Raw genomic sequence first — 12,842 nt, 5'->3', positions numbered from 1 at the left:
CCCCCCCAAACTTCCCGCCCCCCCCCCCCGTCACCTAGCAACCACCGAAGCGCCGCCACCCGCGCACGCGCAGCCACCACACGCAGGGCGCGCACCGCCTCCCCCTCGTGCGCACGCGCAAAGCCAAATGCCCGCGCTGCCGCAGCGCCTGCCCCCCTCCCCGCCGCCCTCTGCGCATGCGCACCCTCTGCGCTTCAATGAATGGGGCGGGTAAAGCGCCGCCACGCCGCCAATGGCGCTCGGGGGAGGAGGGGGTGCTGCCCCGAGGCATGCTGGGAGTTGTAGTTTTTCCTCCCTCATTCAGCCGCCCGGGGTAGGGGGCGCTGGGACTACAGTTCCCAGTCGGCCGCGCGCGGGGGGGAGGGGGAGGCCCCGCCCCTTCCCGCCGCGGTACCTCAGCGCGGCGCTGTTGCGGCCTCAGTCGTGTCGGTAGAAGGTGACCCCCGGGACCGCCGGACCTGCCGCTTCTCTCTCAGCCATGGTCGGTACTGAGCCCCAAAAGGGTGTTGGGGAGGGGATGGCGGCGGCTCTCCGTTGGGACGGGGTGGCGACGGGCTGCGGGCCCCCTCAGCCGGGCAGTTGGGGCGGGGGGCTCCCGTCAGGAGGAGGCGGCTGCGAAATGGCGCCGGATCCTCCCGCCCCCCCCCACTCCATCCCCTTCTTTCTTTTCCTCCTCCTCACCGGGCGCCCTCAAAGCCCCCGGGGTGGTGACTTGAAGGTGCTCTTGGCGGCCGGTGCCCGCCTCGGCCCTCACGGAGGGATGACCTTCCAGCCCGGGGACTCGGGGGTCGGGGTCGGCCCCTGCAGCGCCGGCCTGGCCGGAGCCAGCCTCCCCGGCCCGGTGCTGGCCCTTCAGCCCTTTAATCGCCGCTTTTCTTAATGCCGCTGAGCCCGGTGGTTGGCGACTTTGCCCTGGAGAAGATGGGAATTGCCAACTCCTTAATTTCATTAAAGGTTTTGGGCCCAATTCTGCGTTAGCCCAAGATGCCATAAACATGTTTTCCTCTCTTTTTTTCCATCCCTGTGGATGCTGTCAGAAATCCAGCTCTTTGTGTCCGTTCTCCGAATTGTCTATGAGTCCTTCAGGCTCTGTCCTGAGGTTGCAGAGGTGAACTGGAGTGCTCTGCTTTTCTGTGGCTTATATATTTCTATATGCACACACACAAACGTGCAGAGAGACTTTGCTTTCCTTTCTGTTTTTTATGATTTGAAAAATCTCCTCGTTTTTCTAAACCTTATACCTTGTTATCCAAATCTTTTCTTTTGGTGTTTTGCTCTAGAGATGCTTGCAAGCTCTCAAATGTGGCGTATTATTCCAACTATCAGCTAAGGGATACTGAAATCTGTAAATCTTATCTATTCTACCTTCCCACTCTTATTTCTATTAAAAATGTGGCTTCTCAGGAGCAACCACAAGGCAGCAAGTTTTAATTTGTACCTGAGAGCTTTTAAAATGTTGGTGCCATGAATTTGTGGTCTGCAGGAGAACTGCTGTTTGGAGCTTATTTTGATGCCCGGACTTCTTAGAATGTCACTGGTTTCTATCTTGCTCTCACTATTCTAATTATGCATTTGGCGTTGGGCAAAGGTTTTAAACTTCTGAAACAAAATCATGTGTCTGTCGGTGCAACTGCTATTAGCTAAATGAAATGGAAAATGGTTTTTAAGGGCACCTGCCTCAAGGTCGTTTCTTAAGGAAAGAATTTCTCTGGAATCCAGTCTGTGGGCCGCAGGGCTGCTGGCGTTGCTGAAGTCCACCACTGTCTTGCCGATACTTTGTACTGCTTTCCCAAAGGCAATTATTGTCACTGCAACCCTGCTCTAATGAGGGAAGAGCAAAGGGAAAGTGTTTTGAGGAGGTTGCTTTAGGTGTTACATTCAAGTCTTTTTTTTCTTTTTTTTTTTTTGTCAGGCAAGGTGGGATATTCCTGGTATAATATTCAGGAATAATGTTAGGTTGCTGATATTTTGCAAAAAGCTAACTTTATCAGCAATAATGTTTACAGAGGTATTTTATAACTCTAATTAGCAATGCAAAGTCCATCACTTGTGTAGAAGGGACATAGATTTTTCGTATCCCTACGTTTGATAGATTGTAGATTGTTTGATATTACACTTTTACTGACCTTTGTAACCTCCTGAATCAGTTTTGCAGTGTAGTGCTATTTTCATGTAAGGCACTAATAGTTTAGGTCTGCTATCAGCGGTTATCACAGAGATAATTTAGGCACCGAGTTCTTAAACCAGAATGTGTGTGGGGGAGGAGGTGGGGGCGAACAGGGCATTAAGCTCACAGCTTCCTTGTTTGATATTGGAAGTTTTACTTCTAAATGTGATAATTTAGGAGATGGAGAAATTCTGCATGGTTGCTGAATTAAAGGGGGAAGGGCATTTGGGAATGCAGTGTTCACTTTTTTTTTTAATTTTTATTATTACCTTTACTACTCTCTCAGTTCCCTAAAACTTTTTGCCTCTACATCAGCTGTGTGTGAAGCTTTGAAATGAAACAGTTCAGTTAGATGTCATTTAATTTGTCCTCTAGCTCTTGTATACCTGAGAGGGAGTAAAGGTCACCTCTGTAGTCACCACAGCATGAAAGTATTCTTACTGAAGCCCGGTGCAGGAGCCAAGTCACGGATTAAAAAGTGCCCAAATGTGAATGTGTGGAGTCTACAACTTCCTTGGGGAGCTACTCATTTCTCTAAACATCCAACCTCCAAAAGTAGCCTCAGATGCTCAATGGTACCGATTTTTATATGGGACGTAAGTTTTCCAGGGAGAGTTAACTACATTTTGATAGAAGAACAACGTTTTTGGCTTGTTAATCTAGTCCCTGGAATCAAGAGAGATCATGAAAATTTCTTTGATATTAACTGTTCCCAATTGGTGCAGGGGCAGGGGGGTTCAGGGAAAGCTTTGTATTTGAATCCAATGTACTGAGAGCCTGGAGAGAAGAAAGAAAGTAGGTAGTACTTCTCAGTTTATTTTAGCTTATGTTTTCATCCCTCCTGCAGCCCAAAAGGGGAGGAAAACAGGAAGAACTGTAGTAAGCAAACATAATTTTTTTGAGAGGATGGCACTGAGTCATAAGTAAAGGATTATTTTTCTTAAAATAAGGATAAACGTTAAGTCTAAGTGTAAAACAACCAAAATACCTACCTAGTCCTACCTCTTGCCTTTTTATTTTCCAGCCCTTCCCTCTCCTGTTGTTATGCTAAATGCTCACCATAATGCTAGTGGATAGACTGATATTTCTGACTGACATGTTAAAATCAGATTACTGTGTAAAGTGCACATAGTAGAAGAACTTCTCATTAACTTTCCCCTACTTTAGATTGGCTCACATGTTGCAAAGGAGGAAGAGCCTAACTTCTTAACATCTTGGTTCTGTTCACTGGAAATTCAGAAGTCGATTCACAGTTGATTTCAGATATTATGTAATTCTAAGAAAATGTGTTCTGCTGTTATCTATGCGAGCTCTGTGGCAGCGTGCTCTGCACAGGATTACTTTTTATATGCTGCTGATATGGGATTTTGCCAGGCCAAGGTTTGCAGCACAGTAATTTTCCAGTACTTATTTCCCCAACTAATATGATTAGTTGCCTTAAAAGAGTATTCATTGCTCCCTAAGGGAGCGTATAAATAAAGGGAGATTCTCCTTAAAAACGCGCTGAAAAGTTGGCTTCAAAATCTGATATGCATCTTAATCTGTGCTGCCCATTATCCAGACGTTATGCTACATTTGGATGGTATAAATTCCCTGCTCAAGAACAGGGTACCAAAACTAGTTTTGCGATTTAAAACAGCAATAACCAATTGTCTGTGCTCCTTCCCCTTCCTCATGGAGTTCTGATGAGGTTTGGGGGATGAGACTCACAGCAGGACAGGTTCAAAAGAAAATAATGCAGTTCAGTGCCGGAACTGGTAGCCATTTAACCTAATATTTAAAGAATAATTCCCATAATGAGGTCAAAATCATATTGAGGTCTGAATCTGTGCATCCAGTAGTTTAACTTTGTCACTTAATGCTCTCATTTTATCTAGTACGTGGTGAAATGGGGTAGGTGGCCTCACTGTTGTCGCTCTCTAGTGCCAGATTGATGCAGCTGTGCTTGGCTGGTCGCTTCTGCAGAGAGAATACACTCACATCCCAAATCTGTTTTCCTATAAATATCGACAACAGGAATGTTGGTTGGAAAGGATCTCTAGAGGTCGTCCAGTCTGACCCCTTCCTTGCTCTGAGTCTGGAGGTTGTCCAGTCCAGCCACGATAGCAGGACTTTGTTCCTCTGCTGAATCAGGTCACACTTGGTGTTTCATCTGGGTCTTGAAAACTGTCAAGGATGCAGGTTGCACAGACTCTCTTCAGTACCTTGCTCCAGTGCAGCAGGACCACCCTAATCAAGGCTTTTTCTCTTAATTTGTAGCTGTTGCCCCGTGTTCTGCTGTCTGCCACGACAGAGAGGTGTTTGGCAACATTATTTGAGTTCTTATTCTTCAAAGTAGTAGTCGGCTGCTGTTAGATTGCTCCTTGTCCTCTACCTTTCTAGGCTATGCCCCGGCTCCCTCAGCATCATTTCTAGGACATGAACTTCAGGCCTCAGCCATCTGAGTAAAGTTTGAGCCCTTGGTAGTTGCTCAACATCCCTGTAAAACTCAGAGGACATCCCAAAACTGGACTCAAATATTTCATTTGCAGCCACCGGCGCTAAGCGAAATGCCTCCCTTTGCTCTGCAAGCTACACTTCTCCTAATGCAGCCCAGTGTGCCATTAAATCATTTCAGACGTAATTGAATGTGGAAGATCATTTGTCCATAATTCAAATGATAATCTTTTAATTACTTGAAAGACTGGGCATGGGTTGCCAGCAGGCTGGTCAGAGTCTGCTTGTTCTTATGCGAGCCCAATGTGCCTCACCCTGCTGCCTCTAGGGAAGAAGGGAGATACAAAATCCCTGCTTGCAAAATAACGGGTTATGAACGCCCCTTGGTGTGTTTTCAGTATTAAATAACCTCTGGTGTTCCCCAAGTCCTTGTCGTGCTTAACAAAATGGACTTTTGCTATAGGGTAAGACATTTCCCCCGCAATTTGCAACATAGTTGGCAGTCTTTTCCCAGTCTTTAGGAGTTTTGGGTCAGTTTAACAATGGACAATTGTATTACGGAAATCACAGAATCACCATGGTTGGTGATTATATGTATTTGTCCCTAATATAGCTTTTTTTTTTTCTGTGAATTTGTTAAATTGCTGCCTAACAGTTTAGTGAGTCAGTAGTTCAAATCCTCTTGATTCCTCGGTGTCTGGCATTCGATAAGTCTTTGGTCACAAGTAAGTGTTCAAAATGCTTAATGGACACAGCCCTCAAAATTGAAAGAATCTAAAAACTGGTGAAGTGTGGCGGCTCATAAAACTTCTGTAATAAGTTTGAAGTGTGAATGGGTAGTCTGATGAGTGGGCACATGTTGTAAGGCCTTATGCTAAAAAGGCATCATTGTTAAAAGGAATACAAAGCTTTTTCAAATCGTTCCTGGTATTTTGAAAGCTTTTCCAGGAGCAGTTCTTAGGGATACTTTTGCAAGCGTGGTCTGTTTCTGTAAAAGCACATAGAGAAATTGCTGGTAGTTCTAGCAAAACAGAGGTATGATCCCAGGAGCTGGCCCCGATCCACGTTTAGGCACGTGTTTTCATCCAGGTTAAATAGTCACACCCTCTTTCTTTTTTTTTTTTTTTTAATTTTTGTTAATTTTTACCCCTCTGTGTGGCTGTGGGTTAAGTCTGTGTTACTGTCTTGCAGGGTGAACCTATCAGAGTCCTGGTGACTGGAGCTGCTGGGCAGATTGCTTACTCACTGCTCTACAGCATCGCCAAGGGAGATGTCTTCGGCAAAGATCAGGTAACTCCTACACTGAATTATTACTTGCCTCTGCTGCGCAGAAATGAATAAGCTCACGTCAGAACTGCAGTCCCTTAGACTTGTTTCCCTGTGGACGCTCAGAATAGTTTACCAATATGCAAGTGATTTATTCTTGAAGTGGTGAAAACGGAGTCTTACACCGTTACACAAGCTTTCAGTTATTGGTGGTGCTGAAGTTTTTCAGTTTTCTGTAAATGGATTTTTAAGTCTTGCACAAGACAGCAATTTCTAGCAGATATTAAGACAAATTCATTTTCAAAACAGATGGTGCCCAACTTGCATTAAACCATTTCTTTCTTTACAGCCTCTTATTCTTGTGCTGCTGGATATCACCCCTGTGATGACGGTACTGGACGGGATAGTGATGGAGCTGCAGGACTGTGCTCTACCGCTGCTGAGAGGTGGCCAAAAGAAACCTGTCTTACACTGACAAGATGTTCTAGTACAACTATTGCATTTCTGAGTTCCTGTAGTTGGCAGGAAGTTAAGCAGAAGAAAATATTGCATGATCCTTTCTTGAGTTTATACTTTGTGGGAGATTGATTTAACTTAAGCTGAAAGTTGGGGAAGAATGCCCTCAAATTGAGTTTTGTGTTGAGAATTGGCTAGGCAGATACCTGGGGTTTTGTTTATATCATCTAATCCTGGGTTGTCAGCACATACAACAAATTGTCAGATACTTGGGTGTTTCTGCATTGTATTCTAGCCTAGTGGTAAAATAACAATGAATATTTAGATAGCACCTAGATGCCTTTACTAAATAAAACCAATTTTAGTCTTTAGAAATATCTACTCCACAAACTGAAAACTCGCTCATCAAGTCATGTAAACGAGATAAGCCCTGATAATCTAAACAAGCACGAGAAAGGCAGCAAGCAGGTGTTGCTATAATTATTACAGTACTTTAAAAAAAAAAAGGCATGTAGCTACCAGCTCTCGTACCGGTGTGAGTAAAACCTTCCAAACCTTCCTCAGTTTGAATTGTTGAAGGAAGAGGAAAACTTCATTTATGTTGGTACTTGCCACTAAAATATGTTAGTCAAAGTGAAGAACAGCATATGTAAATACGCATATATATTTAGAGACATGAAAGTTATCTTTTTACATAGATTTCTGCTGTGTTTTCAGAATTTCTATCTAAAGCTTTAGATAAATATTTGTATATATAAACCGTTTACTGGCAATTTAATCTGTGGAGTTGGGCCAACTGACTATACACTTGTATTTTTGGAAGGGGAAGGTGGTGGTGTCAGATCAGATTATACACTATTTATGAACCAAAGAATATTCCCATTAACACTTTGACATGAGTATTTATCTTACTTAAATTTATTCCTCTCCCGCCCCCCCCTTTCCTGTTTTTAGAGGTCATTCCAACAGACAAGGAGGAAGTTGCGTTCAAAGACCTTGACATAGCAATTCTGGTTGGCTCCATGCCAAGGAAAGAGGGCATGGAGAGGAAGGATTTACTCCAAGCAAATTCAAAAATTTTCAAGTCTCAGGGTGCAGCCTTGGATAAGTACGCCAAAAAGACCGTCAAGGTGAATACAGAAACTGAATTTCAAGAGTTAACTTGTTGGGTTATGTAGAGATGTAAATGGGTGGTAGAATGATGTTGCGCAAGCAGGAGCCTGTTCAGGCATTCCTTTCCTTAAGCCCTGGAAAATATGCCACAGTCAAGGTTAGATGAGATGTAGTGTGTTAAATAGGTGGATGATTTAGTCCTTCGTTTGGTGAAAAAGGTAAATCTTAAGTTTTATTGCTGTATTCCACACATACTCTGAATTGGTTACCACCAACTCAAAAAAAAAAAAGAAAAAGAAAAAAACCTTATAAAAAAAATGAAAAGCAATCTTCTGCTCGTTAATCTCTCTTCTCTGGGAGAACTAAATTATCTACGTGCAGCTGCCTACTTCATATTCATCTGTGGCTGTAACATAATGACCCTTAACTTCAGTATCAATATGGAATTACAGTTGCACAAAAGATTGGCTTTATTTAGGTTGTTTGCATCTTAGTCTTTGGAGCATTGGAAGCTTTTAATTGTTCTCTCTCAGATTCCTTGAGCACAGTTAATGGGATCATGTGGCTGCTCTCCTACTGCTCTTAATCTCAGACCCAGACTCCAACTGTGCTTTGTAACTGACTTTTTAATGTCTGCTTCCTCTGCTGATGAACTTCCTACTGCTTCTAAAGACTTGTTTGCTTCTTTATACAGTTGGAATAAAAACTATCGATGTAACTATTGCAGAGTAATGGAAAATTCATTGAACTCACTTTCAAAAGGGGAAATATAAAGGGAGGTTTGCAGATTAGCTTGTGTGATTGAGAGCATATGGAGCTTGACGTTAATCATTTGAGGCACATTAGTAGATGAAGGATGACTAAAAATCAGTTTTCCATAGTAATAAATTGATTTAAGTTCAGGGAACTAGCTGCCTATGAACGTTGAGATAAGTAACTGTTCTGGTTCTCTTAATTATAAAGTAATTACACAAAGCCATGGCAGCCAGTCTAGGAACTGTTTAAAATGGGATGGTGAATTCACTCTGGGCTCAGTAGTGTATTTGTGTTGTGCTTTCCCTGAATCCAGCAGTGTGAGCTTTGAGGCCAGGCTATGGGGCAGCGTGCACATCAACCTAGCAGTCTTGTTCTCTTTTGCATTTGAATGTCAAATTATAGAGGAGATACCTAGCTAGAAAATATTTTTATGTGCAGTTAGAGAAGATTCAGTCAATATGAATGGTGCAAATACAAAAGAAAACCTTGCCAAAGACAACCAAGAGATCTAGAAGATTTAACTTTTTAACAGTTTCCTTGAAAGCAATGCCATGTCTTTCACTTGAGGGAGCTGTTTTTTCAGAAATTCCTTCTTCATCTTTCCACCTTCCCTTTCCCCACTTTCGTTTTTAGGTTGTGGTAGTTGGGAATCCAGCAAATACTAACTGCCTGATTGCATCAAAGTCAGCTCCGTCAATACCAAAGGAAAATTTCAGCTGCTTAACTCGTTTGGATCACAACAGAGCTAAATCTCAGGTAAAAAGGCCCATTCACAGTAGAATGGTTTCTGTTGTTTCTGCTAAATACAAAGAGAGCAATGCTTTCAAAGAAGCCTATGCTTGAGAAGTGGACAATACATTGGACATATTTCATTTCCATTAGATTGCTTTGAAACTTGGTGTCTCTGCTAATGATGTGAAGAATGTTATCATCTGGGGCAACCACTCCTCCACTCAATATCCAGATGTCACCCATGCGAAGGTCAATGTGAAAGGAAAGGAAGTTGGAGTTTATGAAGCTATAAAAGATGACAGCTGGCTGAAGGGAGACTTTATCCTGGTAAGATCTTGGTGTTGTGTGTGGTTTTGTTTTTTGTTTTTTTTTTTTCAAATGAGCAGTCTGTGCTTCTGCTTTCTCCTAACCTCATTTGAAATTGTGAACTATGTAAATGACTGGGTGAAGCAGCTCTTCCTATCTTACTCTAGTATTGACTTATTAGTCAGAGTGATGGAGCACCTTTCTTAGGACAGGCTGAGAGAGTTGGGAGTGTTCGGCCTGGAGAAGAGAAGGCTCCAGGGAGACCTTAGAGCCCTTTCCAGTCCCTCAAGGGGCTCCAGGAGAGATGGGGAGGGACTCTGGATCAGGGAGGGGAGCCCTAGGAGGAGGGGGAAAGGTTTTAAACTTCAACAGGGGGGATTGAGGTGAGATCTCAGGAAGGAATTCTTTGCTATGAGGATGGTGAGAGCCTGGCCCAGGTTGCCCCGAGAAGCTGTGGCTGCCCCATCCCTGGAGGGGTTCAAGGCCAGGTTGGAGGGGGCTTGGAGCAACCTGGTCTGGTGGGAGGTGTCCCTGCCCAGGGCAGGGGGTTGGAACTGGATGATCTTTAACATCCCTTCCAAACCATTCTGTGATCTTCAGGTAGTTTGTCGGTCAGTTATTTGCTTCTGAAAAATTTAAGACATTATGAAACTTCTGAGTGCTAATATTTCAACAAAACTAATTTTGATCGAAGCTTAGGTGCAGCTCACCTGGCACACAAGCAGCATTGGGAGTTCATTTTGACTTTTTTGGGCATCGCTCTAGATGAATTGGGATGATCTTCAGTTTGCTTCTTCCCACCCACCAAAAAATGCCCAGGAGCTTTATCTTTCCTGACCAAGGCAGGATATTGGCTTGGCCTTCTCGGTACATTGTAATGCTGGTCTATGCTACATTGCTTTGCCAAAGATAAGGAGATTTCATAATTTTTGCTTTCTAGACTGGAGTCTGGTTGGCATAGAGCCTTACCAAAACTTACTAAAAGGAAAAAAACCAAAACCAAACACCAACCAAAAACAAAACGCCAAACCCAAGGTTTAAGAAGTGCAGTTCTTAAGTACAGAATTTCTAAATGTAAACTTGAGTATAGGGAGTGAGGTTCAACTATCTTCAGGAATTGAATGAATTTTATGCATTAAATGTTGTAGGATTGAGACCAGCAAGTCAGTCATGTTGATATTCAGCAGAAAACCTTAATTCCTAGTGTTGTGCTGAGAAATCTGTTACTATTGACTTACATGAAGTCTCTTGGTGGTAAAAGCTTGAAACATCTAGTTGGTGTTAAGGAATTCAGTGGACTGCCGGTTGTAAAGCAAGTACAAAGAAATGAGCCAACCTCTGAAATACTCCATTGTGTTCTTGTCTTGGCAAAACTCTTCTAGATTGTATTTCTGGATCGTATGCTGTGTTCATTTAGTGATAGAATTGTCTTGACTAATGAAAGTAAATAATATTCGTGATGCACTTTTTCCTCGTGGCGTTTACTAACATCGTTAACACCGAGCCGTGATTGTGGTGCTCTACAATTTAGGGGTTTTTCTTAATTGCAGACTGTTCAGCAACGTGGAGCAGCTGTTATTAAGGCTAGGAAGCTGTCCAGTGCGATGTCAGCTGCCAAAGCTATCTGTGATCATGTGAGGGACATCTGGTTCGGCACTCCAGCGGTAAGATGTTGCTCTTGAGTAAGTGCTTATTTGCTTAATGCTTTGATTACACGCCAGTGGCTTTGACCTCGAGCGTATATGCGCGTTGAAGGGGGAAGAATTTGTCTTTTTTGGGAATAGCGTGTCACAGGAGATGCACTACACTGGAAGTTAAACTTTTGCTTGCTTCTAGCAATGAAAAATGTATTCACCCCTTACTTTTCTGCTTTCAGGGGGAGTTTGTTTCCATGGGAGTCATTTCTGATGGCAATTCTTACGGTGTTCCTGAAGACTTGCTATATTCGTTCCCTGTTGTGATCAAGGTAACTGGACTCTATTTAAATCCAAGTGTCTCCTGCAAGACCTGGCTAAACTGTCATATGAGCTTGTTAAAAGCAGTGGGTTTAGTCTGGGGCTGCTGTTGCTGTGGGGATTTTTATCAGTTCTTTGGGGGGAACCATTATTAACCATTTTGTAGTAGTTGTCAAATAAGTACTGATAGAGAAGTAGAATCTGGCACGACTTGGCTGGAGCTGGTTGGTTTCTTGACCTGAAAACAAAAGTAACTTCTGCCTGAGTGTGTTTTTTAAGACCATAAACCCTTGTTTCTTAAGCTGCAGAGTTTCCTTTGTGCAGACTGAACGAAGCTTGTTCTGACATGGAGGAGCTTTTTGTTTGTTTGTTTTCAAACAGGACAAGACCTGGAAATTTGTCGAGGGTCTTCCTATTAATGATTTTTCTCGTGAGAAGATGAATCTGACTGCGAAGGAGTTAATGGAAGAGAAGGAGACTGCTGTGCAATTCCTCTCCAGTGCATGACTAGGTGGTGAGGAAATACAAAATCATTTAAGAGTGGAAGAATCTAAAAGTCGTCTCTAAGTCTCCTCCCGAGCACTATTACTGTATTCAAGTCAACTGTCTGTGGCAATTGTGCATTTTGAGGTTCATATGCTTACCGGTACTGTTGTGCCTCTTGAGTTATTAGCAAAAAAAAGATCATAAAAGAAGCAAAACTAGTGTGTTGACCAAATTTTGTCTGTTCAGTACTAGTTGCTTTCTGCGTATGATGCAGAATAATTGTTTGCCTCTGCCTTGGCTACTAACGCACAATTTGAGTTTTGATTAGAATTTGGCACTATTGGAACACGCCCTAGTCGGTGATCACTTCTGCATCCCCTGGCTCAACTTGACAATGAAATTAGAACGTCGAGAGTTCTCCTTGAACCAGTGGTTCAAGGACTCAGGTCTATCACTGGACAGACTCCCAAGTATGTACTGTTCACCCTGGTTATGCTTACGATGTTTGTCAATAGAAATATTAAAAGATGTTTAATCGCGTAATGGCTAAGCGTAGTCTGTGGCACTTTATTTGCGTGTTTGAGTTTCGGAACTAGCGGAATTTGGTAGTACAACTTAAAAAAACCCTGAAGGCCTAGTTTAAAACTGGTTTCCCCTCAGTTTTTTTTTTTAAGGAGGTTTATTGATGACTAGCACTTCCATTTTGTCTTTCCCAGGCAAAATTGCTTTATGTCAACATCAGCCAGAAAAGCCTGAAGGCAGATTTGCACTCCAGCCCTACGATTCCAAAGCCGTGTCGGAGCTGTAGCACGGTACTTATTTGATAATAGCTTCAAGGCCTTTTGTCCCAGGAGACAAGGACTCCCTGAGGTTAATATATACTTGCTTGAGAATTTTTCTAGTGCAGCCTAAGAACACTGTAACTTCAGGAAGCTATTTCAGATATATTGTGCTGTAATTATTCCTTTGCAGGCAACAGGGGTGAACGTTGCTGTAACTCTTCTACGAGATTCTTACTCTGTCTGCTCCTCCTGTAGGAACCCATCTTATGGAGACTGAAGGGATTTAGACTGGGTTTGTTCTTCTGGGAGTTTCTTAGATGTAGTGTCTGTTCTGTTGGTTTTCTAAGCACCTCCCATAGCGTTTGCAGAGTGCAAGCTCTCCCCATA

General features: G+C 43.0%; 1 protein-coding gene across 1 annotated transcript; it reads left to right on the top strand.

Moving 5' to 3' along the window:
• The first annotated feature begins 352 nt into the window (after window positions 1-352).
• Window positions 353-12,220, top strand: MDH1 (malate dehydrogenase 1). Its single transcript, XM_014964670.1, has 9 exons — window positions 353-481; window positions 5,795-5,893; window positions 6,219-6,315; window positions 7,280-7,455; window positions 8,828-8,950; window positions 9,077-9,253; window positions 10,783-10,896; window positions 11,109-11,198; window positions 11,569-12,220. Exons 1-9 carry the CDS (start codon window positions 479-481, stop codon window positions 11,692-11,694), a joined length of 1,005 nt encoding a protein of 334 aa, XP_014820156.1. The 5' UTR covers window positions 353-478; the 3' UTR covers window positions 11,695-12,220.
• The last annotated feature ends 622 nt before the right edge of the window (window positions 12,221-12,842 follow it).

This window comes from Calidris pugnax, unplaced genomic scaffold, assembly GCF_001431845.1.
Source record: "Calidris pugnax isolate Ruff unplaced genomic scaffold, ASM143184v1 scaffold219, whole genome shotgun sequence".
Taxonomy (NCBI): domain Eukaryota; kingdom Metazoa; phylum Chordata; class Aves; order Charadriiformes; family Scolopacidae; genus Calidris; species Calidris pugnax.
Note: the sequence above shows the minus strand (reverse complement) of the source record. Positions and strands in the feature narration are given on the sequence as shown.